This window comes from Falco peregrinus, chromosome 1 (genome assembly GCF_023634155.1).
Source record: "Falco peregrinus isolate bFalPer1 chromosome 1, bFalPer1.pri, whole genome shotgun sequence".
In the NCBI taxonomy this organism is placed as follows: Eukaryota; Metazoa; Chordata; class Aves; order Falconiformes; family Falconidae; genus Falco; species Falco peregrinus.
The window spans coordinates 41,744,256-41,771,422 of NC_073721.1; the positions used below are offsets into that span (position 1 = coordinate 41,744,256).

At 52.9% G+C, this 27,167-nt stretch overlaps 3 protein-coding genes across 3 annotated transcripts in view; all 3 read right to left on the bottom strand.

Moving 5' to 3' along the window:
- Positions 1-1,625: 1,625 nt before the first annotated feature.
- On the bottom strand, positions 1,626-7,949 carry LOC101918080 (alpha-1-acid glycoprotein-like). The gene is made up of 6 exons (XM_005231283.3): positions 6,819-7,949; positions 6,143-6,285; positions 5,429-5,502; positions 4,521-4,631; positions 3,651-3,754; positions 1,626-1,771 (listed from the first exon to the last, which is right to left on the bottom strand). Exons 1-6 carry the CDS (start codon positions 6,921-6,923, stop codon positions 1,658-1,660), a joined length of 651 nt encoding a protein of 216 aa, XP_005231340.1. The 5' UTR covers positions 6,924-7,949; the 3' UTR covers positions 1,626-1,657.
- Positions 7,950-8,036: 87 nt separating this feature from the next.
- Positions 8,037-10,508, bottom strand: LOC101923449 (alpha-1-acid glycoprotein 1). The gene is made up of 6 exons (XM_005231396.4): positions 10,349-10,508; positions 9,566-9,708; positions 9,254-9,324; positions 8,830-8,931; positions 8,470-8,570; positions 8,037-8,296 (listed from the first exon to the last, which is right to left on the bottom strand). The coding sequence occupies exons 1-6, from the start codon at positions 10,457-10,459 to the stop codon at positions 8,240-8,242; spliced, it is 585 nt and encodes a 194-aa protein (XP_005231453.1). The 5' UTR covers positions 10,460-10,508; the 3' UTR covers positions 8,037-8,239.
- Positions 10,509-12,771: 2,263 nt separating this feature from the next.
- COL27A1 (collagen type XXVII alpha 1 chain) overlaps positions 12,772-27,167 on the bottom strand; it is a 158,977-nt gene continuing 144,581 nt past the window's right edge. The window contains 16 exon segments of the mRNA XM_027778196.2: positions 12,772-14,903; positions 15,405-15,623; positions 16,395-16,504; positions 16,674-16,842; positions 17,224-17,289; positions 17,532-17,558; positions 17,892-17,927; positions 18,312-18,329; positions 19,381-19,416; positions 20,160-20,213; positions 20,692-20,754; positions 21,351-21,404; positions 23,586-23,693; positions 25,169-25,276; positions 25,667-25,774; positions 25,850-25,903. Coding sequence (XP_027633997.2) covers positions 14,757-14,903; positions 15,405-15,623; positions 16,395-16,504; positions 16,674-16,842; positions 17,224-17,289; positions 17,532-17,558; positions 17,892-17,927; positions 18,312-18,329; positions 19,381-19,416; positions 20,160-20,213; positions 20,692-20,754; positions 21,351-21,404; positions 23,586-23,693; positions 25,169-25,276; positions 25,667-25,774; positions 25,850-25,903 — 1,377 coding nt within the window. The 3' untranslated portion in view covers positions 12,772-14,756.

Here is a 27,167-nt window from a genome sequence, read left to right on the forward strand (position 1 = left end):
CAGAGAAGCGAGTTTCACAGGAAAGCTGGAAGCTCTGCCATTCAATTATGCCCTCGAAGGAACCTGGCTTATATTATAGGGTTTTCAAAATAAAGGCTTTGTACAATTCCTTTCTTAAATAAAATATCCAACCAGGAGCTATTCTTGAAGGTCATTCAGGAGCCAGAGCTGGTGGTGCCAGTAGCCTCTGATTTGGTTAATAAAACTTGCTGCAGGGCCAGACCAGGTCTGCTGGTTCCTTAAGTCCCTGACTGCAATTCAAGGCTTTTATTCAGCCATAAATCTGCTCATAAAGTCTCGGTCCTGGGTAATCTGAGCTGCCGCTTTCCAGCGGTGTCTGCTTCAGTCAGCTGAGACGCTTATCAGTGCCCCTTGGATGGCAGCGCTGACAGCTGCTGGCGTCGCTCGCCCGCTGCCCTCGCCTGCCCTTTAGCTGTTGCGCTGCTTGAGGCAGGGCGTTACGTTTTGTGTCACAAGCTGACAAAGGTGTCTGAAGCAAGGGCTGGCCGGGTACCTGCGCCCTGAGACCTGGGGGGAATCGGCTGTACTTGGCCTTGTAAAATTCATTTTTGCTACAGCGATCAGGCAAAGGCTGGGCACTGAAATGCTGCCCCGTAATCGCTGCTCTGTGGGGCCAGGGCACCCTGGTGCTGCCCAGCGGGAGGAGCAGGGCACCCTTCCTCGCTGTGTTCCCTCCAGCTTCTCTCCTTTTCTTCCTTATAAAGGAAGAGAGATATTTTCAGTGCTTAATTACTAGGTTAGAGCTGAGGCTGAATTACTTTCCAGACACGCAGCAAAAGCAGTCTTTTTTTTGGTAAACTCTCCCTGTTTTCACAAACAGAGTGACAGTGCTTTCCTCCCTTTGGGGCTGGGGGCGTGATAAGGGATGTGTGAGATGCCTGACAGTGCAGGGGTGGTAGTGCCAGAGGCACGGAGAGTCCATGCGAATCCTGGCACTTGAACCTTCTCGCCTCTGGGGTGCTGGGCTTATTGGGGAAATGAGGAAATACACCCTTTTTCTCTGGGGAAGTAAAAGCCAGCCTGGGTTGGTTAGCACCCCTTCCCTCTCTGGCAGGAGGGTAATTTGTCATTACCATACTGTGTTGCCAACCTTGCTGTGGACGAACACTACCAGGGAGCGCTCGCCCTATCCGAAGGCTTTGGGCAAGAACACCTGCCCCAGCTGGGCTGCTTCTGGCAGTCGAGCTGCTGCCAGGAGGATTGGGTGGCAGCTCCTAGCTAAGCACCCTCCTCCTCTCCAGACTACAGTTAAAGATGTTTCCAGCCTTCTGTTTACTCGTTACTCACCAAATGCTTGGTGCGCTCATTTACAATAGTTAATGATTGCCCTCTCCTGGTTAGCCTCTATTACTGCTTCATTTAATACTGCTTTTTTAGTAGAGCTCGTGTGCAACCTTAGTGTGAAGCTGAGTGAACTGAGTCAGTGCCGAAAAAACTTCCACGTGTCACCTTGTCTCGCATCCCTGATTGCTTAAGACTTGACTTTTCTCAACTCCCAGTTGAATGGCCCACAAGGTGTATGCGGTGTGCAGTTTCTTTTTGCAAGCCCTGCTGATCTCTTCAGAACCCCTGCTCTCCAACACCTCGGCAAGAAAAGCACCAGATTTGAAGAAAACATTTATTGTGTAACATGGCATCAGTTACCCTCGCTCCCAGGTGGGTGGGTACCCGGAGGAGGCGATGCTGTGACAGCAGCCATGGGCTCCGTGCATGGGCTGTTTCCTTCGATTTCTTTCGTTTGACACAGCTCCTTCCAAAACAACAATAACAGGGTAAGTGAAATGGCCAGTGCACCAGCAGGAGAGAATTTACTGAAGCAAGAAGTATTTTTCATTTCCTTTTTATCTGATTGTAAGTCTAAGAGGGACTAGAGAAGCTACGGGCTTCCCTGCGCTGCCCCAGTCGCAGAAGGTCTGGCCCAGGTGCTGAGCTGCTGCTGCTGCCATTTCCCACACCTGTGCCGTAACAAGGGAAGGAGGCAAAGCTGTGCTGTGCTGGGCACTCAGTAAGTGGGCTCTGCAGGAAAGAGGGATTCAAACTTTCTGAGAAATAAGTAAGAAGCTGGTGCTACCCAGGTACGTGGAATCAGCATGGTTTAAGTTCTGCTACTTACTGCCTTGAGCTGATGCAGGGTACACACGACTCTCTGCTCTGGTGCTCTGTTCACATCCATCTCCTTCAGCCTGATGTTAAACGTCCCCAAAAATCTTTTCTGCATTCATTTAATCAGTTTCATTTTACTCCTCGGATATGTCCTGCCTCTTGGCCAGGCAAAGACCCCTTCTCTGCCAACAGCAATTGTCCCAGAGCATGTAAGAACACACATTTCTGGCTTATTACTCTCACCTTACTGTTCTCTGAACTGCACTCACCGTGCCCATATTTAAATGTGATCCAGACACCTCTGCAACCCCCTGGGTCAGCAGGTGCTTGCTGCTAATTAGGGAGAGCTGGGCCCTGCCTCCCAGGTGCTGCTTGTTGCCTAATGAAGAGAGGAGCCCTGCCCCTGCCCCACCACGGGGGCTTCAACCTGCCCCTGTGCTCCTCCTTGGCTCCCTGAACCTGGCCAGGGTGGTCCTAAATGCAGCATCGTGGGGCTCAGGGGGGTGTTGGGGGCTACGTTGGGTTTGGCCAAGCTGCTCGGACTGGGGTTTTGGGCATCTCTGGAAGCTCCGAGCCTCCTGATGTGGATGAGGAGGCAGCCAGGACGGGATGGGAAGGTAAGACATTTTTCACCTCTGCTTTGCAAGAGGAAGCCTGGCCATGCTGCCCTGGGGCCAGGGTCATTTTCAGGATAGAATGTCCTAAATCAGGTGGCAGAGGTTAGTGCTGCATCTGGTTAATGTGTCAATGGAAAAATGAAAAGAAAAAGGCTGGTTTTGTTGGAGTGGGTGGTGTTGCCTCTTTCCTGATGTCTGGTGGGGCCAGGAGCTCAGGGTGGGACCCCAGCTCAAAAGGAGCCTCTGTGCTGGACACCCCTCGCTGGGGCAGGGGGGGACTGGCTTGTGTGATCTTCCTGCACTTCCAGCTATCCAGGCTGGGACCCCGCTCATCACAAAGCACCTCGGGGTGCCAGACAAGCAAATCCCAACCTGAAAACAAGCCGAGGTTCTTAGGAGTCTGGTTGTAGCTTGGGCTGAAGCACGGCCATGCAGCGCCCCAGGGCTCCGGCCCCTCTTGCCCCTTGCTGGGGGCAGCTGGCCCTCTGAGGGGGGGGGGTAGGTGGGCAAAATCAAGAATTTCAGAGAAAAAGTCCTGTGCTTTGGCTATCTCCCCCTGGTAGGGGGGCAGGCAGTTAGCAGGTTTGCCCCGGAGATGCTCAGGTGCAGGTATTTCCTTTGGGGAGTCGCATATCTGGGGGAACAGGGTTGTTGTTTTAAACCACTGTCATTGTCAAAGCAAACCTGCATTTATTTAGTCCTGAAATTATTTCCATCACCTCAAAAATGTCTCTCCAAGACCCTGTTTTGGTGGCTGGAGCTGCAGCCCGGGGTCTTGGCACCCCTGCCCGGGGTCTTGGCACCCCTGCCCGGGGTCTTGGCACCCCTGCCCGGGGTCTTGGCACCCCTGCCCGGGGTGGGGGCTGCGGCAGCTCTGCCAGCCCTCGCCCACACGTGACAGCCACATACCGTTTTCCACGGCGCATACACGACTGCCTCCTCTCTCAGCCCCAGGCAGGTGGCGTGGCGCTGGAACTCTTCCCGGTGGGCTGTGCTCACGCTCAGGTTTCGGGCTGGAAAAGGAGAAGCATTTTCCAGGTGTTAAACAGGGATCGGTGGCCTTGGCACGGCCCTTCGTGCCGCATCCCTGCCCTGCCCGCCTCCCTCCCCAGTGCTCCCACCCACCTGCTCTCTGCCAGGGTCTCTCACCCCCCTGGCGCACACACCTGAACAAAACCAACCTTGGGCATCGCTTTTTGTAACCCCCTCCCCAACCAGCTCTGTCCCTGGCTGCTGTGGGGGGCTGCGGGACAGCCTGATAGTCCTGGGGCATGGTGAGGGACGAGTCGGGCGCCGGGGCTTTTTTCTATGTGTCTTCAAACTCTCTTAAGCCACCGTCGTGGGGCTCGGGGGAGCACTGGGAAGCTCAAGGGCTAAGGTGCTGCTTTACAGGGTTGTGGGTAGATCTGATCGGCTTTGCCTCTGCTGGTACTGCAACACCACGTGCTCTGCCCTGGGGAGGTAAATACCAAAAAACTACGGTTGGGTTGAAAATATTGAGATTTTACAATGGTATCAATGCTGAATTGTATTTGCTTCCTGTTCTTTGAATGTTTATGTCGTGAGTGGGTTTTGTCCTTAACTTGTGCTTTCCGCTCTACCAAGAGATTTTGGTTTTAATGGGATTTGTAAGTATTCCTGTGACCCCGGGACAGCGATCTTGGGGAAATCACTGACTCTTGGTGAAACCAAGCTGCTGTGTGGTTTTAGCTGATAACTATGAGTGTGTTTTGGTTTCCCACAATAACTTTAAGTTACTTTAGGATGGAGTTTGCATACCGTAGAGATACAGTCCCAAATACGTCCTTTCCCTCTGCAGTTGGTACTGGATGAGTAAAACATCTTCAGAACTGAAGTTCATCAGCATCCCCACGGTTTGCTGGGTCTTGGCTTTGAGAGAACAGCGTTGGGGTTGGGAAGAGCCGTAACATTCAGATTTCAGTGCTGCAGCAGTGCTAAACTGCAGCCCAGGTGTGGGCAATGCCAGCAGCCCCCGGGATCCGGCCCTTAGCAGTGGGTGAGGACAGATGTCCTGATGTAGGGCGAGCTGTTGAGCTCTTGGTTTATTTGAATTGTATTTCTGACATGTGGGTCTGGGGTGCAGAGGATCCAAAGTTGCTCAGTTCCCACCCTGCCGTTGCAATGCTGGGTGGCATGGCTTGCTGCTGCTGGGGGTGTGGGTGGGTCTGCCCAGCCCCGAGTGCCTGGTCTGGCAGCTTGGGGGGCTGCAAAACTGGGGGGAAGCTGTCCCCGCTCATGGCAGTGCCGTCCTGGCTGGGCCAGTGCTAACTGTCTTGGGGTTTGCAATTCCCACCCCATTTCTACAGGGAGGAGGAAACAATTCTGAATGTGAGGCTTCATTAATTCGCTGAAACCTGCTGTAAACGTTCCCCTCCTTTCCCTGAGGAAATAACTTTACAAACAAGGTGGTTTTCTCCTGTGGGGATGGGAGCGGGTTTGCTCCCTGACCCCAGCACTGCATTGCTTCATAGGGCTCAACATGGCAGGGCAGCGATCCTGGGGTGCCCTGGCCCTGGGGGGCTGCGTGGAGCCCACCGAGGCTTCAAACAGACAAAATGATGGGGGAATAAACACACCAGACAATGTAAAACATGGATACGGCCCCTTTGCGTGTCTCAGCCCATCCAAAAAATGGACTGGGTGATAACCCCGCAGGCGCTGCTCACCGTGCCTCACCAGCGTGGTGTTATCGGCCGTGGTTTCGAAGTAGGTGGAGTTGTTGGTGAGACATTGGTCCCCCCTGGAGAGAGAGAGGGGAAGGGGGTGATGCAGGGAAGGGGAACAGGAGACCCCCTGCCATGGACTGGAAAGGACTGGCAAAGCCCCAGCCCCCCATGGGCACCCGCCGGCTCTGCGGCTGGGCGAGCTGCTCCCGCTGCTGAAGTTGAGCCATTTCTCCTGTGTGTTTGTCTGACCTCCACCTGCAGCTCGGGGTCTCAGCCTTGCCCTTGCCCTGCTCCTTGCTGGTGAGACCTTTTCCACCCCAGAATAACTGAAACTACAGAGTTGCCTGCATCGGCATGGAAAAACTCATCCCCTTAAAGCCTGACCATGGGGGGAAGAAACTTTCGGTGCCTGGTGGAGTTTGCAGGGGCCTTGGAGAGACCCCCCCTCACCCATGTCCTCTGTGCCCACAGGGCTCAGCCCCTGTGTGACCTCTGTGCCCTGCAAAATCTGCCTGACCGTGCGGGCTGTTGACATAAATAAATGGATAAAGAGGGCGAGGAAGAGAGGAGATGGGAGAGCGTGCACAGAGTGGCCAGGAGTGACCCTCCCTGCAGAGACTAACTGAAAGCGTGCCCGTACCTTGTGCTGAAATGGCTGCAGCCTGTGTGTGGGGGTCTGTGTGTGGGGGGCAGAGACCCGGGGGGGCACCTTACACAGCTAGGTGCTGGGTGATGAGCAGCTCCTGCTCGCTGGTGCGGGGCTCCACGCAGAGGTGGCCGTGGTCGATGAGCAGCATCTCCAGGAGGTGCTGGGGCAGCTGAGCGGCCCCGGCCACGTACAGCCACATCCCCAGCAGCTGTGGGGAGAGAGGGGCAGGGTGGCGAGAGCTTTTGGGTTTGCAGGGGGAGCTTTGGGGAAGAGATTTCCACCCTCCCCGTGGCAAAACGGTTGGTTTTGACCTCAAGCCGGAGCTAGCTCTCCCTCTTGCGCCACACCAGCAACAAAGTGAAACCTGTAGAAATGTGTGGCCGAGGGGGAATGGTGGAGCTGGGGACTGGGGAATGGTGCTGGTGTTGGCTGTGGGGCATGGTCAGGACAGCCCTGTGCTGCTGTGGGGGATTTGCACCAAAAAATACCCAGCCAGCCCCCCTTGTTCCAGGGTGACCTTTGGCACTGGCTTGGGGGCTGTGAGAAAACTGGGTAATTTGGGCTGGTTTGGAAAGCAAAGATTTCCATTTGTTGCAGATGTTTTGCTGAGGGTGCCTCAGCACGTGTGCCAGGGGGACGAGGGGGGTTCCCCCGTTTCCCAGGGGTCAGTGAGGCTCAGCAGAGCACCCACGGGCTCGTTGCAGGAGCGGGGAAGACCCCCGGGGCTCGGGTCTCTCCTACCTTTGGCGCTGTGGTGTTGTCAGGGCGCAGGGCTCCGCAGGGGAAGGAGGCTGTGGGCAGCAGTGCCGTGAGGCCGAGGACGGCAGCGATGGTGGCCGTGGCCATGGCTGCAGCAGTGGGCAGCGAGTGAAGCTGGGGCAGGCTGACGCGCTCGCTCAGCTGTTTGCTCTTGCAGCCCTGCGGGGGGGCATGGGACTGCCGGGGGCTGCTGGCCCCACACCCTTGGTGCAACCAGCACCACTCAGGCCAGAGAGGAGCCGCGTGCCCCGTGCTGACCCCGGTGCTGGCCCTGGCCTTGGCTGGGGCCACTGGTGCTGAGTGTCCGGAGCTGTGGGCAGTTGGCGTGGCCAGAGGTGACAGGGCAATGCACTTGCTGCATTTAAGACTTGAATCTGCCCTAAATTAGCCTATTTTTCCCCTGTGAGCAGCCATTGTAGCTGCCTCTTGCTCCGCTGATGAAGCATGGTGCAGTGGCTGGGCTGCAGCCCTCCCTGCACCTTGGGCAAAGCCCAGGGGCCTTCAAAGAGAAGGGCAGGTATTTTTACTGTCCTTGCCAAAACTGGCCACAGAGATGGGCTGAAGGGCCCCAGGAGGTCACCTCTGTCCTGCTGGATGCATCCCCTGTGGCAGCTCCTTGACCCTCTGTCCTGCTGCTGTCCCTATGCTGCCGGGGCTTTTCTGCCTTTTTCTGGCTTTATTTCTATTTTCCTTTTCCCCTCTGGTAGCAGAGCTTCCCCGCATCCCTCGGCGTGGCCCTGGGGGATGGTGTGTCCATCCTTTCCCCCTTTCCTGGCTCAGAGACACCCAGGGAAGGCACGATGCCACCCTGTCTTACCCCACCTGGCTGTGATCCCTGCACAAGCCCCTGCCGTGGGCTTGAAAATTTCGGGTGGGATATTCAGGTGCTAAAAGCACCTTGGCTGGTTTGAGTCATGGGGGGGGACGGGACGACCCGAGGTGGTTGGCAGGTTTATGTGGGGTCAGGGCTGGTGGGGGGGGTACTCAACTCCTGATGCTCCGTGGCTGGAGGGGACCTGCCGGGTGGGGTGGCAGGGAGGTGCCGGTGCCACCGCGGAGCTGGTGGGAGCTTGAACCTGGGGGGTTTCATCTGGGGCTTTTCACGGCTCTCAGGGGTTTTGGAGATGCAGCATTGTGGGCAGGGCAGGCAGGAGGGGTCCTGCCAGCGGTCCTGGGGGGGATGCAGCAGGAGCGGCAGGCGGTTGTAACACAGGCATTTATTTCAGGTCTGGGCAAAAACAGGGAAACTGAGCGTTTCACTTGCAAGGAAAGGCCAAAACCTCAACAGCGAGTCCTGAGGCTGTGCTGAGCCCAGCCGGGGCTGTGGACAGGGAGTTCCCTGTGGAGGGGCTGGAGGAGGAGGATGAGGATGAGGATGGAGTGGCTGACCCAGCCCGTGGGGGTTACTCCGGCTGTGGATCCGTGTTGCCTTCGCCCGTCTCCTCACCGGGACAGGCATCCTGCGGGAGATGGGGAGGGTGGCTGTCGGTGCTCTGTCACCGAGAGCAGGATCAGCCGAGGTGGATGCTCGCGGGGGAGAGGGACAGCCATGGGGGGCACCCACCTTACACCCCCGCCGGAGCCCCATCCCAGCAGGGGCAGGGGCTGGCCCGCTGTGGGGAGCGGTTCGTACCTTTTCAGAAGTGGAGAAAATCTCCTCCTCTGTGAAGCCCAGGCAGTGCAGCTGGGCTTTGAACTCCTCCAGGTGCTCCTTGCTCACGTTGGGTGTCCGGGCTGTCAGAGAAATGGGGCAGTAAAAGAAGGGGAGGCGGCGGGGTGGGTGGGGGTGGGGAGAGAAGGGAGTTTTAGGGGGTGCTTTGCTCCTTGGTGGTGCCCATAATGTGGACAGGGAGCATGCTGCCTGCCCACCCCCACCTTTCCCCTCTGTGGGGGGGCAGAAGGGGCTTTGTGCCCTGCCTGCGAGGGCTGGGGATGCCCTCAGGGTGTCCCCAGGCAGGGACAGACCCCACAAATCAGGACAGCACCCGCTCACCCGACAGGCTCAGGCTCGTGAAGTCATTGCTGATGTGCTTCAGGATCAGCAGGTCTTTGTCACTTTGGATCACTTTGGCTATGGAAACCGTCTGGTCATCAACTGGAAGGTACAAGGAGAACAGAGTCCTCTGTTAGCGAGGGTCGCTTGGGGCCAGGGTGCAGCTGGGGCAGAGCTGGCAGTGTGGTGGGGGCTGCTCGTCCCCAGGGCACCCATCCCAGTGGGGACCAGTCTGGTCCTACACGCTGCCATATCCATTGCATGGAGCAGAAGAAATTCCTCCCTCCCCCCTTCCTCCAGCCATGCATTCAGGTGTAAAAGGGCTGGGTGCCGGGGGCGCAGGGTGCCCAGTACCGGGGGATGGAGGTGGGAGGGTGCAAGGTGCAGCTGCGGTTCCCCCCCGGCGCTGCAGCTGCGGTATTACCGTGCATCAGGGTGGAGTTGTGCCAAAAGACGTGGATCTTGCTGACGTTCTTCACCACGCACGTCTCGTTCCTGCGGGGCAGAGAGGTCAGATGGGGCAAATATCCGCGCCCCCCATCCCCCCAGACTGCCCCAACCAAACCCAAGGGATTCAGAACTTGAGCCAGGCTGCACAGCTGAAATAAATTTGGCATAGCCGCCGCGTTGCAGCCCCAGATTTGTGAGGGTGCCTCAGCCCGGAGGTTGGCACCAGCGGGTGGAAATGCCCCCGGGGATGGGGAAGCTGAGTGAGGGGGTGAAGCCTCATCCTTACAGTCTCAGGACTTCGATGGTATTGAGCTCATCCTCATGGCTGCTGGGGAAGATGGAAAAACTCGCGTGTTTCAGCGCTTTCAGCTCTGCCAGGTGAGGCGGGTACCTGGAGGCACCAGAAATGTAGATCCAGTGTCCCAGGAGCTGCAGAGAGGAGCAGAGTAGGAAAGGGTTGGGGGGGGGCCAGGCTGTGTTCACCCATGGCCACGACATGAGTGAAAGCAGACGCTGTGCCCTACTGTCCTGTGGCCATGAACACCCTGGGCAGGAGCCGGGCTGGGTGAGGGGCTCCTGGCTTTGTCCCCTCCCCACTACAGCGACGCTCCAGCTCCCAGGATGGCCAGCTAGTTTCTGTGGTGGCGTTCCTCCTGCTCTGCGCCTGGCTCTCGTTCACTTTCCTCCCGTTAAACATCCCCAAGGGACTAAATACTGTTTATGCAGTGAAGGGTTTTGCAGATGGAGACTGTGACCCGAGTCCCCATCACATGAAGGGCTTAAAATAGCGGCAAAGCACCAGGGCGGAGCTGACAGCCCCATTTGCACGGGGCATGGAAGAGGGAGCCCTCCGAAAGCGCCTGCTTGTGAGATTATGGGTGCAGAGCTGCACGGCTTCACCCCTTCCCCATGGCCCTGCCAGCAGGCTTGGGTTTTGTTAGGAAAATAGGCACAGGGAGGCAGCGAGATCGGCGCTGAGCTGCCGACTGGGTTCGTAGCCTCTTCCTGGACCCGTAAGGGCTGGAGATGCCAATGGGAAAGGAGAGGATGGGCTGAGGGCAGGGCTTACCCCAGGGATGGTGGAGTTGTCGAAGGTGACCGGGACGAGCGGGGCGCAGGTGGGGGGCTCGGTGGCAAGGGTGAGCGGCAGCCCCAGGAGGAGGGTGAGGGTGGCCAGCATTGCTGGGTCGGCCAGGAGGAAGCTCCTGCTATGATGGGCTGTTGCTCAGCTCCGTCCCTTATATACGGCCGCCGGCAAAGCTGGGCGTCGCCAGCCCTGCTGTGCTTGTTCAGTGGCTGGGCTGTTTGCTCAGGCGTGAAGCAATAGCAGGTGGAGGAAATTCAACTTGCAAAAGCTTGGATTTCTCCAGCAGGAAAGAAAAAAAAAACCAACCCCAAACTGCAACCCCATGTTTCACCAGTACAGGCTTTTGTTCTCGGAAACTGCAGTTAATTTTGTGGGTGCCTGGCGAAGCACCTGGCTGGCTCCAGGTGTGTTTGGTGGCCTCGGGGGCATCCAATGGCACCTGGATGTGGCTTTCCTCCCCAGGGCAAAGAAATCCCCTGGCCATGGCTTGGCTGGGGCTGTGCAGGCTTTGGGTGGGCACCGGCCTCACTCTTTGCTGGGCACAGGGCTGGCACTGGGCACACGTGTGCTCTCATGTGGGGGCACCGCGTGGGTGCTGCTGGGGCTGGGACCTGGTGCTGCAGTTCGGTGTCCGCAGCAGGATTTGGCCCCTTGCAAGCTGGGAGCCCTCAGCACAGGAAAGGCAGGGACCTGCTGGAGCGGGGCCAGGGGCCACAAAACCCACCCGAGGGCTGGGGCTGTTCAGCCTGGAGCAGAGATGGCTCCAGGGAGACCTTAGAGCAGCCTCCCAGTGCTTGGAGGGGACTTACAAGAAAACTGACTTTTCAGCAGAGCCTGTAGTGACGTGACAAGGGGGAATGGTTTTAAAGTAAAAGAGGGCAGAGTCAGACTAGATATAAAGCAGTGCTGGGACAGGCTGCCCAGAGAGGTGGTGGATGCCCCATTCCTGGAAACATTCAGGCTTGGGTTGGACGTGGCGCTGAGCAGCCTGGTCTAGGTGAAGGTGTCCCTGCTCACTGCAGGGGGTGGGCTAGGTGGCCGTTGAAGGTCCCTCCCAACCCAACCCATTCTGTGCTCTGATGACAAGCTGCGCCCACCCACCCACCATCGCCTTCCTCTCACCCGTGGTGCTGCGGCCCAGCCTTGCTGTCTGAGCAGCTCAGTGGGACCCTTCATCCATGAAATCTGGGGAGGTGGGGGCAGTGTGTGTGTGTGTGTGTGTTGTCCCCCTTTCCTGCTGTGCTCCCTTTTGTGTGCTGGCAGCCTTTGGTGCTCGTGGCTTATCTTAGCCCAGTGATGAAGTGGTGATGAAGTGGCCTTTAGGCTGTGGATGCCGATACCATACATAGCTGATTATCGTACGTAATCTACAATAGCTAGTAGAGACAAGGACTTGTTTAATAATTCCTGGGGTGGGTGGTGGAGTGGTGTGTGGTATGAGGCAGGGGAAACACCAGTGCAGTGGACTCAGGCTTTTAACAAAATAAATTAGAGCTTCTTTAAATGCAGAGTCTCTCTATTTAACAGTGTCTTCTCTCCCCTCTAACTTTGGCCTCGTAATTAAATGCATTGATTGATTTATTAACTGTGTTTGCTTTTCCCCTGACTACAAGCAACCTGTTTCAGGAGCAGCAGGCTCACACGAGCGAGAGTCAGCCCCAACCGAGCCAGGTTTTACTGCGCTGCCAAAGCTGGGCTGGTGCCATCACGCAGCCCCCCCTGTGCCGGGGGTCCCAGCGTGCTGCCGGGAAGGGGTGCAGCCCCAGGTGAGCAAACACAGTGTGGCCCCTTCCCGCACTCCTGACGCAACCCGGGATCGGCCAGGGCAGCTCCCGTGCGTGGTGTAATGGGGTGTGGGGCGGTCACCTGTGTCCCCTTCCCTGGCTTTGCTGCCATCTCCAACGTGCTGCCGGTGGCACCAGGGACAGCCACCGCCATCTAGCCTGGGGCTGGGGCCAGGTGACCTCCTTAGCAAGGAGATGTTGGGTTTCAAAGTCAGCTTGGAGCAACTGAGATGTGATTTGGGTTTCAGCAATGAATAAAAAATCAGCTCGGCTCTTTCCTCCCCCTTTTTTAAATTTTTTGTTTTTTTCTTTTCCTCTTGCTCCCCAGCACTGCGCCGATGGCAGTGGGTGAGCGTGGCGCCGCGCAGGAGCAGGGAGGCACCAGAATCCCAGCCTCGTCATTCATCGAGCATTGGAATCATTGTGCTGAGGGGTGGGCAGGTCATGCCGAGGAAGGGTTTTGGGCTGGGGGTTGGGGTCCCTGGCTCACCTGGAGGGGCTCTGGGCTGGGGGGGTGTCTCACACCAACACCGGCATCCCCAAGCAGCGGGGTATTGCTGCACCTCTTGTCCACTTAGTTTCCCATGAAGAAGCAAAAGACCCAAACCAGTCCCATTTCATTGCCTCAGTTTTAAATATTTATTTAAAGTAAAAAAGAAAAAAAAAAAAAGGAATAAAAGAAGTAGAGAAGGAAGAAAAACTTTAACGAGAACAAACGGTAACTCCAGTCTTGAGAAAACATGGAAAACTGATGGTGAGAGGATGAGAGAGGGCGAAACCAGGAGCGTGGGAGTGTGCGCAGGGGAAGGCAGCAAGCCTGATGAGCGATGGTGATTTTTGGCCTGGGGGTGCTGGGGTGAGCTGCCCCGGGTGGGGGTGAGGTATTTCTGAGCAGAGGCAGGGCTGCATGGAGGGTGAGGTATTTGGGACAGATCTTGTTAACCTTTTCTGATGGTTGTTGGAAACCAACCAGCAGGCAGTAGTTAAAAAAAAAAAAAAGTACACAAAAAGAGACTCACATATAATTTTTTTTTCTCAAAAAATAAAATCCATAGTCCATATGAGACATGAAAACTCCAAACAGGCACTGAAGCATTTCTGATACAGTACAGCTCTGATTACATCAATATTATTCCTTATATAGAATTAAAGATTACCATAATTATCCTCTTAAAAAAAAAAAAATCCTCCAAATTTACATATAGAGACTAAATTTCTACAAAACTTAACAAAACAAAACCCCTCCAAGCCCGGCTGGGTTCTGGAACACGGTACCATCGTGTCAGCCTTGGCGGAGCGGCCAGGCAGGAGGACTGTGGCGCTGGGTTTAAATACGAGCTTAGACCAGGGACTCGCTGCAGGCACCAGCCAGCATGGACGTGGCCAGCGCCGCTACAGCAACACAAAGTACGTGACAAACCAACTCGAAAATAGCTCTCTGAGGCTCAATGCTTACAGATGAGCTGCATCCCTCACTCCCCTCCCAAAGCAGTGAAGTGCTGATTAACAAGAAAGAAAAAAATAAGGAAATTTGCTTTTAAAATATCCTGTAAGTTATTTTGGACACGGTTTGAGTTGTTGTGCACAATGGACATCCATGGCGATGAAGGGATCCCTTTAAAGGTGGCTGTTTCTTGGATTTAGCTGTAGAGCGTAACCTCCTCTCCTCCCAGAGAGATGGTCCTGTGGGCTTTTTTTTGGGTCTGTGGCAAGACACTGTAGCACCTTCACAACCTTAAATAAAGTCATATATATAAAATAACACACTTTTTTTAAGAGCACCAGAGATTTCACAGTGAGAGGTAGAAACAAATCAGACGAGCCCATCCTCTCTCTCGATTTTAGCACCAATCTCTTTCCCTCTCCTCCTTCCATTCCCCCCTATTGGCTTTGGGACTCTCCCCTACCCTAACACCACCCATGAGCAGGGATGTTGATTAAACTCACCCATGGAAGGGGGAACCTAGAATGTTTTTTTTCTCTCTCCTTTTTTTTTTTCCTCTTTTTCTTTTTGCTTTAAATAATATAATATATATATATTGTTTCTTCTAATATTGCACATCGAAATGCTTCCGGTACACAGAGCAGCCAGATTCAACTTGCAGCTCCGCCTGGGAGACCTGATGCAGCACGTGGCCATCCAGAAGGCGACAAGCTCTGAGAGGGAAGCTCTATCTTTTAATTACTTTTCAATGGAAAGAACATTTGGTAACTCAGGAACCAGGTAAGACAAAATGGGGTGGGTGGGGGGAACCCAAAAAAACACACGCTGCAAGTTGCTTGAGGTTTCTCTCAATATTTTCTTTGGTCGTGGAAAAAAGCTTTGTGTGTGGAACTGCTTGCAACATCTAGTCCCCTGACCCCTTTTCACTGTTCACATCCCGACTGATACCCGCTTCCCCTACATCCTTGTTATTCCTCCTTCCAACAACCTGCTGAGTTCAGTAGATCACGGGTTCTTTGAGACTTTGAGCCGAAGGCTAGAGCAAGAGTTGACCCAAGAGATACAGCCCAGCTGTCCCTGCTGCAGAGAGGTGGGAGAGCCCGTGTGAAACACCGGCCAGACGTGGGGTCAGAGCCTTGGAGCCCCGTGGCGGTGGCTTTGTTCAAAGGAAGCACACGGGGCCGACCTCGAGGTGGTATTGCATTCCTGGCTCGGATGGGGGAAGGTTGTAGATGTTGACAATTGGCAGCTGCTGAGGGTCCTGTGTCCGAAACGAAAAGAGAGTCTGATGCCAGCGTCCATCCTTGATCTGTGCAGAGAGGAGGGACAGAGAAAAAGCTCTTTAACTGGGGAGTGAATCCTGCTGGAAAGGAACGCGTTCCAGGAGGTGTAAGCTTGAAAAGCCCTGTGTGAGACCAGGGACTGCCCTTTGGGCTGGGCAGGTCTGGGGTGAGGCTTAGAAAGCATTTTGGGGAACCTTTATCCTGGTCAAGTGGATGGTACCCGAGCTTGGAATGGCATCAGCCAACATGGGCTCCTGCTGCAGTGAACCCAAAACACAGGTGGCTGTCACTTAACTGCTGCTACATGTGACATCTCATGGTGGAATTTAGTATTTTGCTTTCTATTTGAAGGCTGTTTACTTAACAGGAACTGCTATAGCATCCTGGAAAACCAGAGCGGTAGACTGGAGCCTGCTCCCCTGGACTTGGTGGAACAAGCGGCGCGGGTGGACTCGAGCCCGCTGCATGCCCTGAGCGGGGCAGCTGGGCACTTCGCTCCAGCGCTCGCCTCTTCCGCAGCAACGTACCTTGCAATCATCCGCTGCCACTTCTGGCCTGAGCTGCCCGCCTGCCTCAAACATCTGTCCGTTCCAGGCCCTGAAACGCACGGCTTTTTCCGAAGGTTTCTCGGAGGAACCTTCCCGCCAGACGGAGGTATTCAAGCAGTGAATGGTGATGTGCTGCACCACCTCTGAGCTCAGGAGGCGGAGAAAGTTCATCTGGACTCTGCCGATGTCAAAATCCAGCTGTGAAGGGGACAAGGTGTTGGGGCGTGTGGCTGCAGCGGCAGGGCCAGCGCGAGGTGCGACGGCGGGGTGGGCGTGCTGCGCCTCAGCTGGCAGTGCCCCTGCACCGTGTCCGGGGCTGGGGTGAGGGTGTGCATAAGAGCCAGATGCCAAGTCAATCTGGAAAGTTTTCGTGGGGACACGGCGGGTCATTTATTTTTCAGAACAAACTGTCAGGTGCTTAAGTAGGAGGAAATTAACGTAAACTTTGAGCACATACTTCTGCAAAGCAGCAATGCAGCAAAGCAGGAGGTTTCTAGTTCATCTGCGGGTGAGCCCAGGTACTGTCATTGGTATTTTTGGTAGAGGTGCTCCCTCAGGAAAAATCCTATAGCATTAACTTCACTGGAAACCTAAATATTTAAGCTGACCTCACTTTTTCAGGTGGCAGAAAACAAAATGCAATAGTGACCTGAACATAAGTTAATTCAACAAAGCATTTGGGAGCAGAATGTTTGCAAAATTACTGGCCTCTGTTAAGGTTATGTGTTAACTAAACATTGCTGGAAACGTACTGCTTTGTCTTGACAAGAGTCAATAAGTCTTGGGCATATTTTTTAACTGCCTGCGGACAGTTCTGAATGTTACAGCTACACCAACTCTGTCTCGAGGAGAAACCAGTGTGCTGTGTCATAGCGGTCACCGTCCAGTGCCCCGGGACAACACACCCCTGCGTAAATATTTTGGAATAGTAGTATGGGAAATGCCATGCTGGGGCTGAGCTGTGTGTACCTTGGAGACGGTGATGGGGCTAAGACACGTCTGCCCGCCGTTGGTGAAGTTGCAGATGACCTGTATGGTGTCCGAGGAACAGCCAAGATTTGGGTCAATCCAGTAGGTACCTGAAGGAACGGAGGATTCTGGGATTAACAAGGACACCTAACCTTTTCTGTGGATGAGAAAAGGGAAGTTTTGTTTTCTGCATCACTGGTTCCAGGGAAGGAGACCAGTTTGGGCCATGGGGAACAGCCCTGTGGAGGATGCAGCCTTTGCACTCTCGGGGCTTCCTACCATCGTTCATCTTCTGTTCACAGTTCATGAGGTCTCGACAGATGCGTGCAGGGTTCTCCTTGGTTCCCAGGGGTCTTTTGATGCTCTGAATGAGGTTGCTGAGGTAGTGTAGAGTCTTAAAGATCTCCCCTCCGTGGTCCAGCATGAGAAGGTCTGGATGTTGGTAACCCTGGAGAGAAAAGGAGGCAAAGTCAGGTGTGCCTTGGGGGGCACCGGGTGCTGTAACCACAAGGGTTTCTGCTTTTTCTGTGGGAAAACTCAGTGGGTCAAAGCCAGGCTGTGTTGGCTGGGATCCGGCGAGCTACAGCCCTTGCCTGGAACAGGGCATCTCTGAAGTGCTGGCAAAGTCGTGAGGTCTGAAGCCTCATAAACAAACCCATATCCTTTAACTGGATCTTTGCATGCATAAACCCCAGGTATTCCACAAGAACAGAGACAAATCAGAGCTTTGTGTATAAACTTTAAGTACACAGGAAGAACAAGCAACGCTGTGACCGCTCCCAGCCTCCAGCTCCAGCAAGGACCAGCGAGTTCAAAAGTACTGTCATACCTCTGTCTTGAGTGCGGTGTTTGAGTCGATCAGTGTCTGGAAAGCTGCCCCAAAGCCATCTTGTTGCTAGTGGGGGGTGAAAGAGATGGTAATTGATATTGTTAGAACCTGAACAAACCCTGATGCAAGCAAATGCTTCTCAGTCTAGGGCTGCAATTCAAGCATTGCTCTGCTAACACAGCATCTCTTGCTGGACCCAAGTGTGTGTCTCCAGGGTCCCAGCAGCTCCTTCTGGGTGTCCCATCAGCACCTTGGCTCTGCATGACTTATTATCATTGTTAAAAAACATACAGAAAACAGCAACTTACAAATGAGGCTGGAATTCCTGGCGGTCCCTAGAAATCAAAGCAAAAAAGGTGCATCAGCCAGAAAGATGGGCAGTCACTATTGCAAAGATACTCAATTGTGTCCTTTTGAAACCCTCTTTCCCTTGGAGTCCCTCAATGCAGACGAGTCAGACAGCCAACAATGCTGTCTCTATAAAGTACTTGGAGATGGTGCAGGCTAAAGCACCAGAAACACTAGACCATTCACACACATGTTTTTGCATACAAGGAATGGGGCTAAGCTCTAATTTCCAGTGAGTGAACAGTCCCTCTGGAGAGTATGTTGGCAAAAACTTTAGCTTGTTTCAATAATGTCTTTGAACTCTTTCCACATATACTTACCGGAGGGCCAGGGTGTCCTCGTGGGCCTGGAGGACCCTAAAGACAGAGTGGCATCAGTTAGTGAAATACCTCCAGTTTACATTTCCATTTCTCATGGTTCTCACCAGCCTGAATCTGTTCCCTGTTGAAATCCTCTAGGCTTTTGACATCTTACAGCATCTTCTTCCCTCAAACCTTTCAGAAGACAGGAGGTGGCCCCACTTCATCCATCTCCCACCTCTAGGTGCATCTGTCTGCACTTGGTCCATACTGCATCCCTTGTTCCCAGCCCGTAGCTCCTTAACAATCATTAACGCCATATCCCCAGGCACTTATCACATTCCCTGTATGCATAATTACCTACCCTGCAGCTTTACATTTGCTAAAAGCAACTGTTTTATTTAAATATATTAGTCAGAAAAAGTGATTTCAAATACTTACCCTTGGACCTTGTAGACCCTGCAGAAAAAAAAAGGCAAAAGCTGTCAGAAGATGCTCATTAATAAACCAGAATTTCTCTGTAGGGTTGTGAGCTGTTCCCAGGGTGCCTGTGCAAGGGCTGGGTGCTGTGCTGGAAGGACAGTGGAAAACATGGGCCAGCAGTGTGGGCCAACAGTGTCTGCCAACAGCAGAGAGGTGGCTGCGGCAAGGGCTGCTCATGGCCCCGGCACCAGCAAACGCTCGCCCTGGGGCTCAGGTACCCGCAGCCCCCTGTCCTCTGCTGTGCCCCCGGGGGTGGACAGTGGTGAGCAAGCAGAAAGAGAGGCAGCACCCTGGCCTGCTAGAAACATGCACTGGGACTTTTGGTGTCTGTGGGACATGTGCTTGTAAGAGGTCTTGTTTGAAGAAGGCATGAAACAGAAACAGCCTTCTGCACTAGCTGTGCGTGCCGGGTTCTGACGCCTGGACCAATGCCCTGCGTACTGGAACAACCACTGGCTGCTAAAGGAAGCAACCCAGAGCCACATTATGGGTAACGAGGAGGATGATCAACACGTAGCCAGCGTACCCCACACATCCCCTGCACAGTGAGCACACCAAGGAGCTATGAGCAGGTGCACAAGTCCATCAGAGCTGCCTCAAGGATGGGACCGGAGGAAGCGCAGCAGGGCAGCACATGCCCTGGCCCTGCTCCCCCAGCTGTGGGGGTGCACCCCGGCTGCCCAGACAGGTCCGTGCCCCTGGCCCGGGTGGCCTGTGGTGTCCTGAGCTGCCGCTCACTGTGGTTTGTTCCTAGAGATGCCACAGCCACTGCTAACAGGGTAAAGCGTTAGCTTTTGTGGTGTCATTGGGTGACGTAAAACTTCAACAACAGAGTGGGTGTTTATGTGCATATGTGGATGCACATACGTGACTAGACGTGTATGTCTTGCCCTTGTGGGAGCCTGATGCCACCACCATGCTGAGCCAGAACCCAAGCAGGTACAGTGGAGCCCAGCATGACTCAGCTGCTCAGAGAGAGGGACCCTCTTAACGCAGGACGCACCCCAGTGTGCAGACCAGCACTTACCACTTCTCCACGGCTGCCCTTGTCTCCCTTGGGCCCCTGTTAAAGCAGACGAGGCAGCTGTCAGTGACTTAGCAAGCTGTGCTGCTGGGATGTGCTGCCACCCAGAAGCCCCTTGCAAGGACCCAAGTGCATCTTTAAACAAATCAGCCCAGGTTGTCATAGTGGTCCACCCATCCCAAGGCAAAAAAATAGCCATTACTGGATGTTTTGGCAATGTCCAAGTTCATCTCACTGGCTTTCATCTCTGCCAGTAGCAGCCTCTGTACCGAGCTCTGAGTAGCGTCATGCTCATGCTTTTATGAAGCACTGACCTGAACTTTAGTCTCTGCTCAGTGCCTTTGGCATTCTGGGGTAGCCAGGGATTTTCAACACTTCCCAGAACCGAGCTTAATTTCCCAGTTTAATACATTTATCAGTTTTTGAGGGTGTTTTTCTCTGGTTTTTTTTTGTCCCCCCTCAGGCCAAGTTCTTTGGAAATTCTGGCAGCTTGCTTTTGAAAAACTGCAATAACATTCTTGTCTTCTAGTCTGAGCCAATCTATTGACACACTGGCACTTAGGTAGAGTTGCTCCTCACTTTTAAGCTAATAACATCCCTGCAACTACACATACTGCCAGAGACTAAACCTGCACTTCTTTCAAGCTGCTCATCTTAAAGTCCGTTTCGCTTCCCTCATTACAGCAGGACTTGGGATTTACTTATGCTGGCCTCAAGCATCTTGGATCTCAAACACTGCACTCTTCTAAAAAATACAGGCAGAAAAAAGCACCGATACTTACTGGACTTCCCTTGGGACCCTGAATGCCAAGTGGACCAATAATTCCTTCTTTTCCCTAGAAAAGAAAAAGTATGTGTGAACCCTCACATGGGAGCTGGCGGTTGCTTCTGCCATGGCAGACTCAGTAAAGACACTGAATCGCTTTGCTGCTGATCGTAGGATTCGCTGTAGCTGAAATAAAAAACTTTCAAAATGCAAGTCCAAAGATACAAGCCCTCAGAGTACAGTCATGACAACCCATGTAAAACCTCAGAAATTCCAGAAACAGAAAGATTCAGTGTAGCTGGAGTGGTTTGTGCAGTGGTCACAGCAGCATGACTGTCCCCAAGGCAGAAGGGATCCATGCATGCTTGGTTGCCTACAGCCACGTTCTGGTGGCCCAGAGGTGGTGCCACGGCCACAGCTTGTCTGCTGGGCATGCGGTGAACAGTGAGTGGGCTGTGTGCCTGATAGCACCCTGCAGCCTCACAGCAACAGAGGGGGGAGGAAGGAAGAAAATCCTCCGAAACCAAACAAACTGAAAAACCACTCACCATGAGACCAGGCGGCCCACGTGGTCCCTGAATGCCTTTGAAACCAAGGTCCCCTGGGGGGCCCTGCAAGAAAAATGAGATGCTGGGTCCCCTTGATAAACATACCCCATGTTTATGCCCCTGCTTACAGCTCTGCTGCAAGGACCGAGGTGCTGTCTCTTGTATATGGGAATGGGAAGGTCAAAATTTTAAAAAATTCTCTTCCCACTCCTGTTTTGCAAGCCCTTTACTTTCTACAGAAAACAAAGCTGTCCTCTTTCACCAGAAAAATTATATGCTGATTAAATGAGTCTACATTTCAAATCAAGGCTCTCAACATTAGGAATGCATATCAGTGTCTCAGGTACAGGGCGATGGCTGATGGTGGAAGTACAAGTGTCTGAAAGACATTCAGGTGGGGAAAACAGCTCCAGGGTCTGTAGGACAGCCCTTTTCCCTCTACCATCAACCCATTTTAACAGGAATAAGCTCCAACAAAGCATGTGTAAACGCATACTCATTTAACAAGTGAAGATGCATAATAAACTAAAGTTGGAATCACAATTCAATTTCAATCGTTTCTGCAGAGCTGTTAATAAGGTCCTTGCAACAAGTATTGCATTGTCCGCCTCCAGCAAAGAGAGGCTAGAAAGCCAGCTGGTCACAAGACAGCCTCTTACCTTTGGCCCAAACATGCCCACAATCCCTGGAAATCCTGCCTCGCCAAAGTCTCCCTGCAAACAACAGCCAAGACAAACACAAGAACAAAGAACAACAGTAAGTTCACACCGAGTGGCTAGTCACTCCAAGAGTTTGGCCGTTCAGAGAAGAGAAATCCATTAGCATTCTTCAGTTTAAGCAGGAATGATGAGGAAGAGGTATGAAAGAAATCTGAAGGAGGAATTAAACAAACATCGGGCTAGAAGCAACTCCAGAAGATCTCATAGACTCGTAGATTACTCAGAGCTCACAGACTAAGCCCTTTCCCCCCCTGAGATGGGAGGCATAGCTACGCTATTTCTAGCAGATGCTTGCCTAGCTTGGACCACAGCAGAAGCAGGATGGAGAGGATCTACTCTGAGACTGGTCTTGGAAGTTCATGCTGCAAAAAAAAAGCCTCAAAGCACCTTTCAGCAAGCTCTTCTTTTGTTTCTAATACCAGCTGGACTGACCCACTAAAGGATAGTTTCAAACTATGGTCATTCAAGTTTTCAAAGAAGTGCATGTTCCTACAACATAACCTCCCACTCAAACCCAGGAAAACCGTGCAGGGATTTTTGCTCAGTTTCTGAGGAAAAATAAAAATAAAATATTTGGAAGGCCATCAAGCTTGGATTAGCACATAGCATGCACTCTGAGAATAAAAAACCCCACACTGGGTAGCATGTCCTTACGTAAACACCCTCATTTCACCATGTTTGAGATGTATGTCCTTCGATATTTGTGGGCTTCTCAGATGTCAAAATGCAAAATGATTCAACATTAAAAAAAAAAGGGTCAGAAACATACACCAGATGATTCATCTACAGCCTTAGGAACATGAGAGGTGGAAAAGGCTTGTTTGGACTCTGGGCAGGACTATGTGACCCATGCTGGATTGTACTTTATGGGATGTTTTACAATGTCTCGTTCAGCCCAGTTGTAAATGAGTCAAGCGATGGGGTTTCCACCACCTCTATTACAAGGCTATTCCAGAGTCAGTCAAGAGACCTCACTGTTAGGGAGCTTTTCCTGCCACGACAGAGAGAAACTGCTTGGCAAGAAAGAGCTTGGTTGGACTCAGTGGAGCATAAAAAACTTTCCAAGGATACAAATTGATTTAACTGCCCATTTATGGATCCTGGAAAGGAAAACTGCTACTAACGGAGGACTAAGGATGTTCCTGCATCAGGAGAACCAACCAAGCCCTCTTTCTAAAGGAATTTAGGGCAAAAGTAAATGGGAAGTCACAAGTCTTTAAACACCATGGAGTCCTCTCTGCTAAGGGAACTTGGTCACCAGTTACGCAGCAAGGCAGGCAGCGGCAGCGCTGGGCAAAGGAACCTGCTGCTTGTGGACGCAAGAGGCAAAGCAATATTGTTGCTGTGTTGTTGGCTACTGGCTTTCAGCCTGAATACCGCCCTCACAGGGTTTTATATAACTTATACAAACAAGTACATTTTAATTGAGGTAGTTGGGGTTCACCTTGTTCCTTGTTTTGTATTAGTCCTAATCTCTCTTTTCCTCATGTTAGTTTTATACCCGTGGCCTAACTAGCCCCCCCCAATGGTGGTCCCAATCTAAATAGCTGAAGTGTTCCCAATGGCAAAGCCCGACATCAGCACTAACCTGGGCAATCCCGTTGCACCGCAAATGGGAGCAGCAGGGTTAGGAGCCTGCCTTGGAGGGGGTGCTCTGAACTCGCAGCTGCACCGCCCTCAAACCTGCGCTGGTGACGCCTGCTCCTGGACCTCCTGCATGTCCTAGCAGGGCTACAGACCCTCCTCGGCTCACACCTCTGGATGGCTGGGGGTGCACAGTTCGCACTGCACACCCACAACCTCCCACCGGCTCCATGTGCTGCTCCCGTAACAGCCCTCCTGATGACGCTGCTGAGGGGTGTTTGAGGTGGCTCTGCAGCCCGGCTGCCAGCACACCCCACAGCCTCGTGACCACAGGCGTGAGGATGACGCGAGCAGTCGTGCTGTCCTGGGGAACGCGGCCGTGGGTCGGGCAGCTCTGCGCGCAAGTGAGCAGTGAAGAGCAGGGAAGCGCACACACTGGGGAGAGCTGTGCACTCACACACAAGCTAGTTATGGGCTCCCCTGTAAAAGACCCTCCCAGGGTTCACCCTGCTACCCCAGCCTGTGGATCTGCACCCCCTCCTTCAGGAGACAGCTTGGAGTCAGGTCTGGCCAGCCCGGTCCATCACTAACCGGCTGTCCTTTGGGTCCCGGCTCGCCAGGGCTCCCTGGAAGGCCCGTTCCTCCCGATGATCCTCGCTTCCCTGTTTGGCCACTCTGTCCAGGCAATCCTCTTTCACCCTAAAAATAACAGAATTCAAGTAATTCCAAAGAACAGGAGCTAAATATAACAACACTCAGCCGAAACAGCCATAGATGGAAAGCTGGAAAAGGGTGGTTCATTGGGATAAGGAATGCGGTTTCATCAGGAGACGCCTCAGGTCCGCTAAGGCGGATTGTTGCAGGATGCACAGTGTGAGACCAGCGATGGGCATGGCTAGGTCCCCTCTGGAGCTTGACGCAGAGCAGGAGCTTCAGCAGAGCTGTACTGCCTGCATCGGGGCCAAGGACAGCGAGGGGGTGAAACGCTTCTGTCTGTGCTTCCGTGTGCTGTCTGTCCTGCCCTGCAGTTTCCCATCATCCCTTCCCCCAGCAGGCTAGCAATTGATAATTAATCCATCTAAAATGCTGAAGACATGCCAAGCCTTCAGCGGGAGGACTTGAATCCAGAGGCTGCAAAGCCAACATTTTCCCCAGCACCAACACCGCAGCCCCCGGACAGGAGAGGGGTTCCGAGAGCCACCACCACGCTTTGCTCCCCACCTCCTTCCCGCTGCCCAGCGCTGGGAGCAGCACAAGCCCCAGCTGCTCCATCTGGGGCAGACTGGGAGAGAGGAGCAAAGAAGGCGAGAGCCTGGGATGGCAGAGCAGCTGGGAAAGGGGCACATTTCCCTGGAGGCAGGGAACAAGCCTGTCACAGTGACACGAGGCTCCTTCCGCCATGCCTGGTGGCAGCCTGTTATTCTGACCGAGGCAGCTGGAGGGCAGCAAGTGACAGTTTAAGGACGATGTGCTGCGGGAGGCGTGATTTACATCTGAGCCGATCACCCCTCCAAACCCAGCTGGAGTCTTCCTATTTACAGAGTCTTTCTACAAGCGGCTGAATTGCTGTTGGCCCAGTTCAGATCCTGCGGCCAGCCTGGACCAGGGCAAGGACCAGGAAGAAACCTCAGGGTCACTAAAGCAGCCTGTCCCGGCTTCCACCCAGAGCGATGTCCAAGCCCATACCGGTTCCAGCCAATCCAAACCTGTAAATATATCTGCTAAAAACCAAGCAGCACAAATTTCCCTTCAGCAGTTCAGGCCTTGCAGAGCAGCAGCTAGAGGACACCTGGATTGCCCACAGAGCCATCCATCCCGGACATCCTACAGTTCCTTTGCAACTTCTCCAAGACCATGGTATTGTAGCCAGGTTTCTAATGAAAGAAGGTTAGTGTTCATAGTGTGGGTACGTGTATCTGTAGGCTTCTGAGCTCAGTGACCTTTGACAAAGGAGGAAGGTCTCTGGGACACTCAGCTGCTGTGAACCTTGTGGAAAAGGATGGATGGATGGATTGGATGGATGGGTGGAGAGAAAGATCTACTGAGCCTCTTGCTATGTGAAAGACGGCAACAGGAGTTGAGACTTTATTAGACCTTGGAGAATCAAGCTCTAGAGACAACAGGCTCACAGACTGGTTTGCGCGTAGCAGTATCTTAGGGAGTCAGAAACCCACCTTGAATCCTGGTGGTCCCTGTGCCCCAGGGAGTCCTGGTATGCCAGGGTTCCCTCTTTTGCCTGGCATCCCTGTCACACCTTCTTCCCCATCATCACCCTGCTCTCCCTAGAAAAGAAACCCAAAATAGTTTATGAAACAAGATTTTTTTTCCACCTCTGCAAAGCCTCTGAGGTGACAGGGGAGTGGTGTGATTCTGCCCTCCGCAAGCACCGTGCATCTGGGCATGGGTGCATTTGCGGCGATGCATAGAGAAGTCAGTGCATGCAAGTATCTGTCAGGCTAGAAACACAGGTTTATTTACAAACTCGGCCATGCAAAGGCAGCTGCTGCCTCTACGTGCATGTGAGATATGAAGAGGAGTATATGATCCACTCTGGGTACATGTAAACTGGAATATCTATAGCTGGACTGGATCTGTTTCTCTTGTGCTTTTAGCTTTCCAGCTCCTAAGCTGCATTTGCTGTTGATGTTACAAGGTTACAATTGCAAACTCACCAGCATCCCAGGCACGCCATCCTTCCCCGGCACTCCATCCACTCCAGGGGCACCCTCTTGACCCTGCCTTCCCACCACTCCTCGAGGACCTGGTAGCCCAAGGATGCCCTAAAATCATAAAGGTGTTAGTGATGGAGCTCCTGGACAGCATTTCCTGGGGCAGAAAACTGAATTTTTACCTACCGGTGAGCCTCTACTCCCTGCATTGCCCCGTGCTCCTTGCTTTCCTTTTTGACCCTGCAAGTATAAAAAGAAAGACATCAAAAATTGCAGCAGTTCTAGCACAACTCCACTTGGGAGCCTGACTTCAGGGTGTGCTTTTGCATAGTGGTTGGGAAGAGTTTTCTAAAAAGGAGATTTATAAAGTACGTTGCTCCAACACAGGGGAATGAACTGCTATTTGGTTTTATTACAAGTGATTCTTCGTACGTCTTGAGAGTTCTAGGGCAGGAATGAATAGCTAGAAGGCAAGGACCTACATTTTTCCTAATACAGAGCAGATGAGGACAAATAAAGCAGGATGAACTCAAGGGAGGACTCAGTGCACTGGCAAACATTAGAACAAGATGCTTAAAACCTGCATCCTCTGTCAGTTCATTGACAGCACCGTGCTGAACCAAGGACCCAGCAACTCTTCTGCAGGCCGTTCAGTAAAGAGCTTTTCTCTGCGAGGTAGTTCCCTCTATTTTGGAAAGTTAATGGAAATGCAAAGGCTATCTTGTGTCTAAAATTTGCAATGCTGCTTTGTGAATAAAGACATAAAAGAAATACTCCTGAGGTTTATTAGCTGTAAAAAGGATTAATTTCTGCAGAATGAATGGAAAACTCAGCCTCATCACCTTCACCAGAGCTCTCTGAGTGAGGTCATGCACTAAAGCACTTTTAAATTGAAGCACTGCATTTTCTGTGCATTGTTTCTCCATCTGCAGAGGACCAGACAGGCCAGCTACACGAAAGAAATGCTCCTGGGGGTGCTTTCTCTGCTATTCATTAGACCCAAAGGCAGTTCCACATTGTCCATCGATGCGTTGAGTTTATTTATCTTATCACCTGGTGCACTTTTTGCCAAGAACGCCTACTGTAGGTTAAACTATCTTCTGGCATTACCCCAGCAGCGTCAGATTAAAAATCCTGACATCTGCCAAAAGGGTGCAAGAATTTGCTGAGTATTGAGATCACATGCTTATGTTTTAGCAAATAATGTCCTTGATCTGTGAGAATAATTAGCAAGCTGTCATTATAGCCAGATGTGGAGGCAGGAGTAGGTATGAGATACCCCAGTAAACCCTGAAGGACCCAAGTGTACTGTGTTTTCTTGCTCAATAAAGGCAAGAAGTTAGAGGGACTTTTCCAAGAAACATAACTGCATGGATAAATGGGCTCCAAATCTGGAAGGTTTCAAGCCAGAAAAATTTACAGTTCAAGTGAAAGAGAGAGACACTTGCCTGGCTCAGACCTCCTTAGGGACAGACGAGCCAGCTGTGGCTGGAGGCACCACAAA

Excerpts from the sequence above, each read along its gene's own strand:
- LOC101918080 (XM_005231283.3), bottom strand. The coding sequence starts at position 6,923 with ATGGCCACGGCCACCATCGCTGCCGTCCTCGGCCTCACGGCACTGCTG. Across the intron at positions 5,503-6,142 it reads ATCACCCAGCACCTAGCTGT|GGGGGACCAATGTCTCACCA; the intron begins GTAAGGTGCCCC and ends CTCTCTCTCCAG. Across the intron at positions 3,755-4,520 it reads TTTGGGACTGTATCTCTACG|CCCGAAACCTGAGCGTGAGC; the intron begins GTATGCAAACTC and ends CTCCTTTTCCAG.
- LOC101923449 (XM_005231396.4), bottom strand. The coding sequence starts at position 10,459 with ATGCTGGCCACCCTCACCCTCCTCCTGGGGCTGCCGCTCACCCTTGCC. Across the intron at positions 8,932-9,253 it reads CAACTCCACCCTGATGCACG|TTGATGACCAGACGGTTTCC; the intron begins GTAATACCGCAG and ends TGTACCTTCCAG. Across the intron at positions 8,571-8,829 it reads CACGAGCCTGAGCCTGTCGG|CCCGGACACCCAACGTGAGC; the intron begins GTGAGCGGGTGC and ends TTTCTCTGACAG.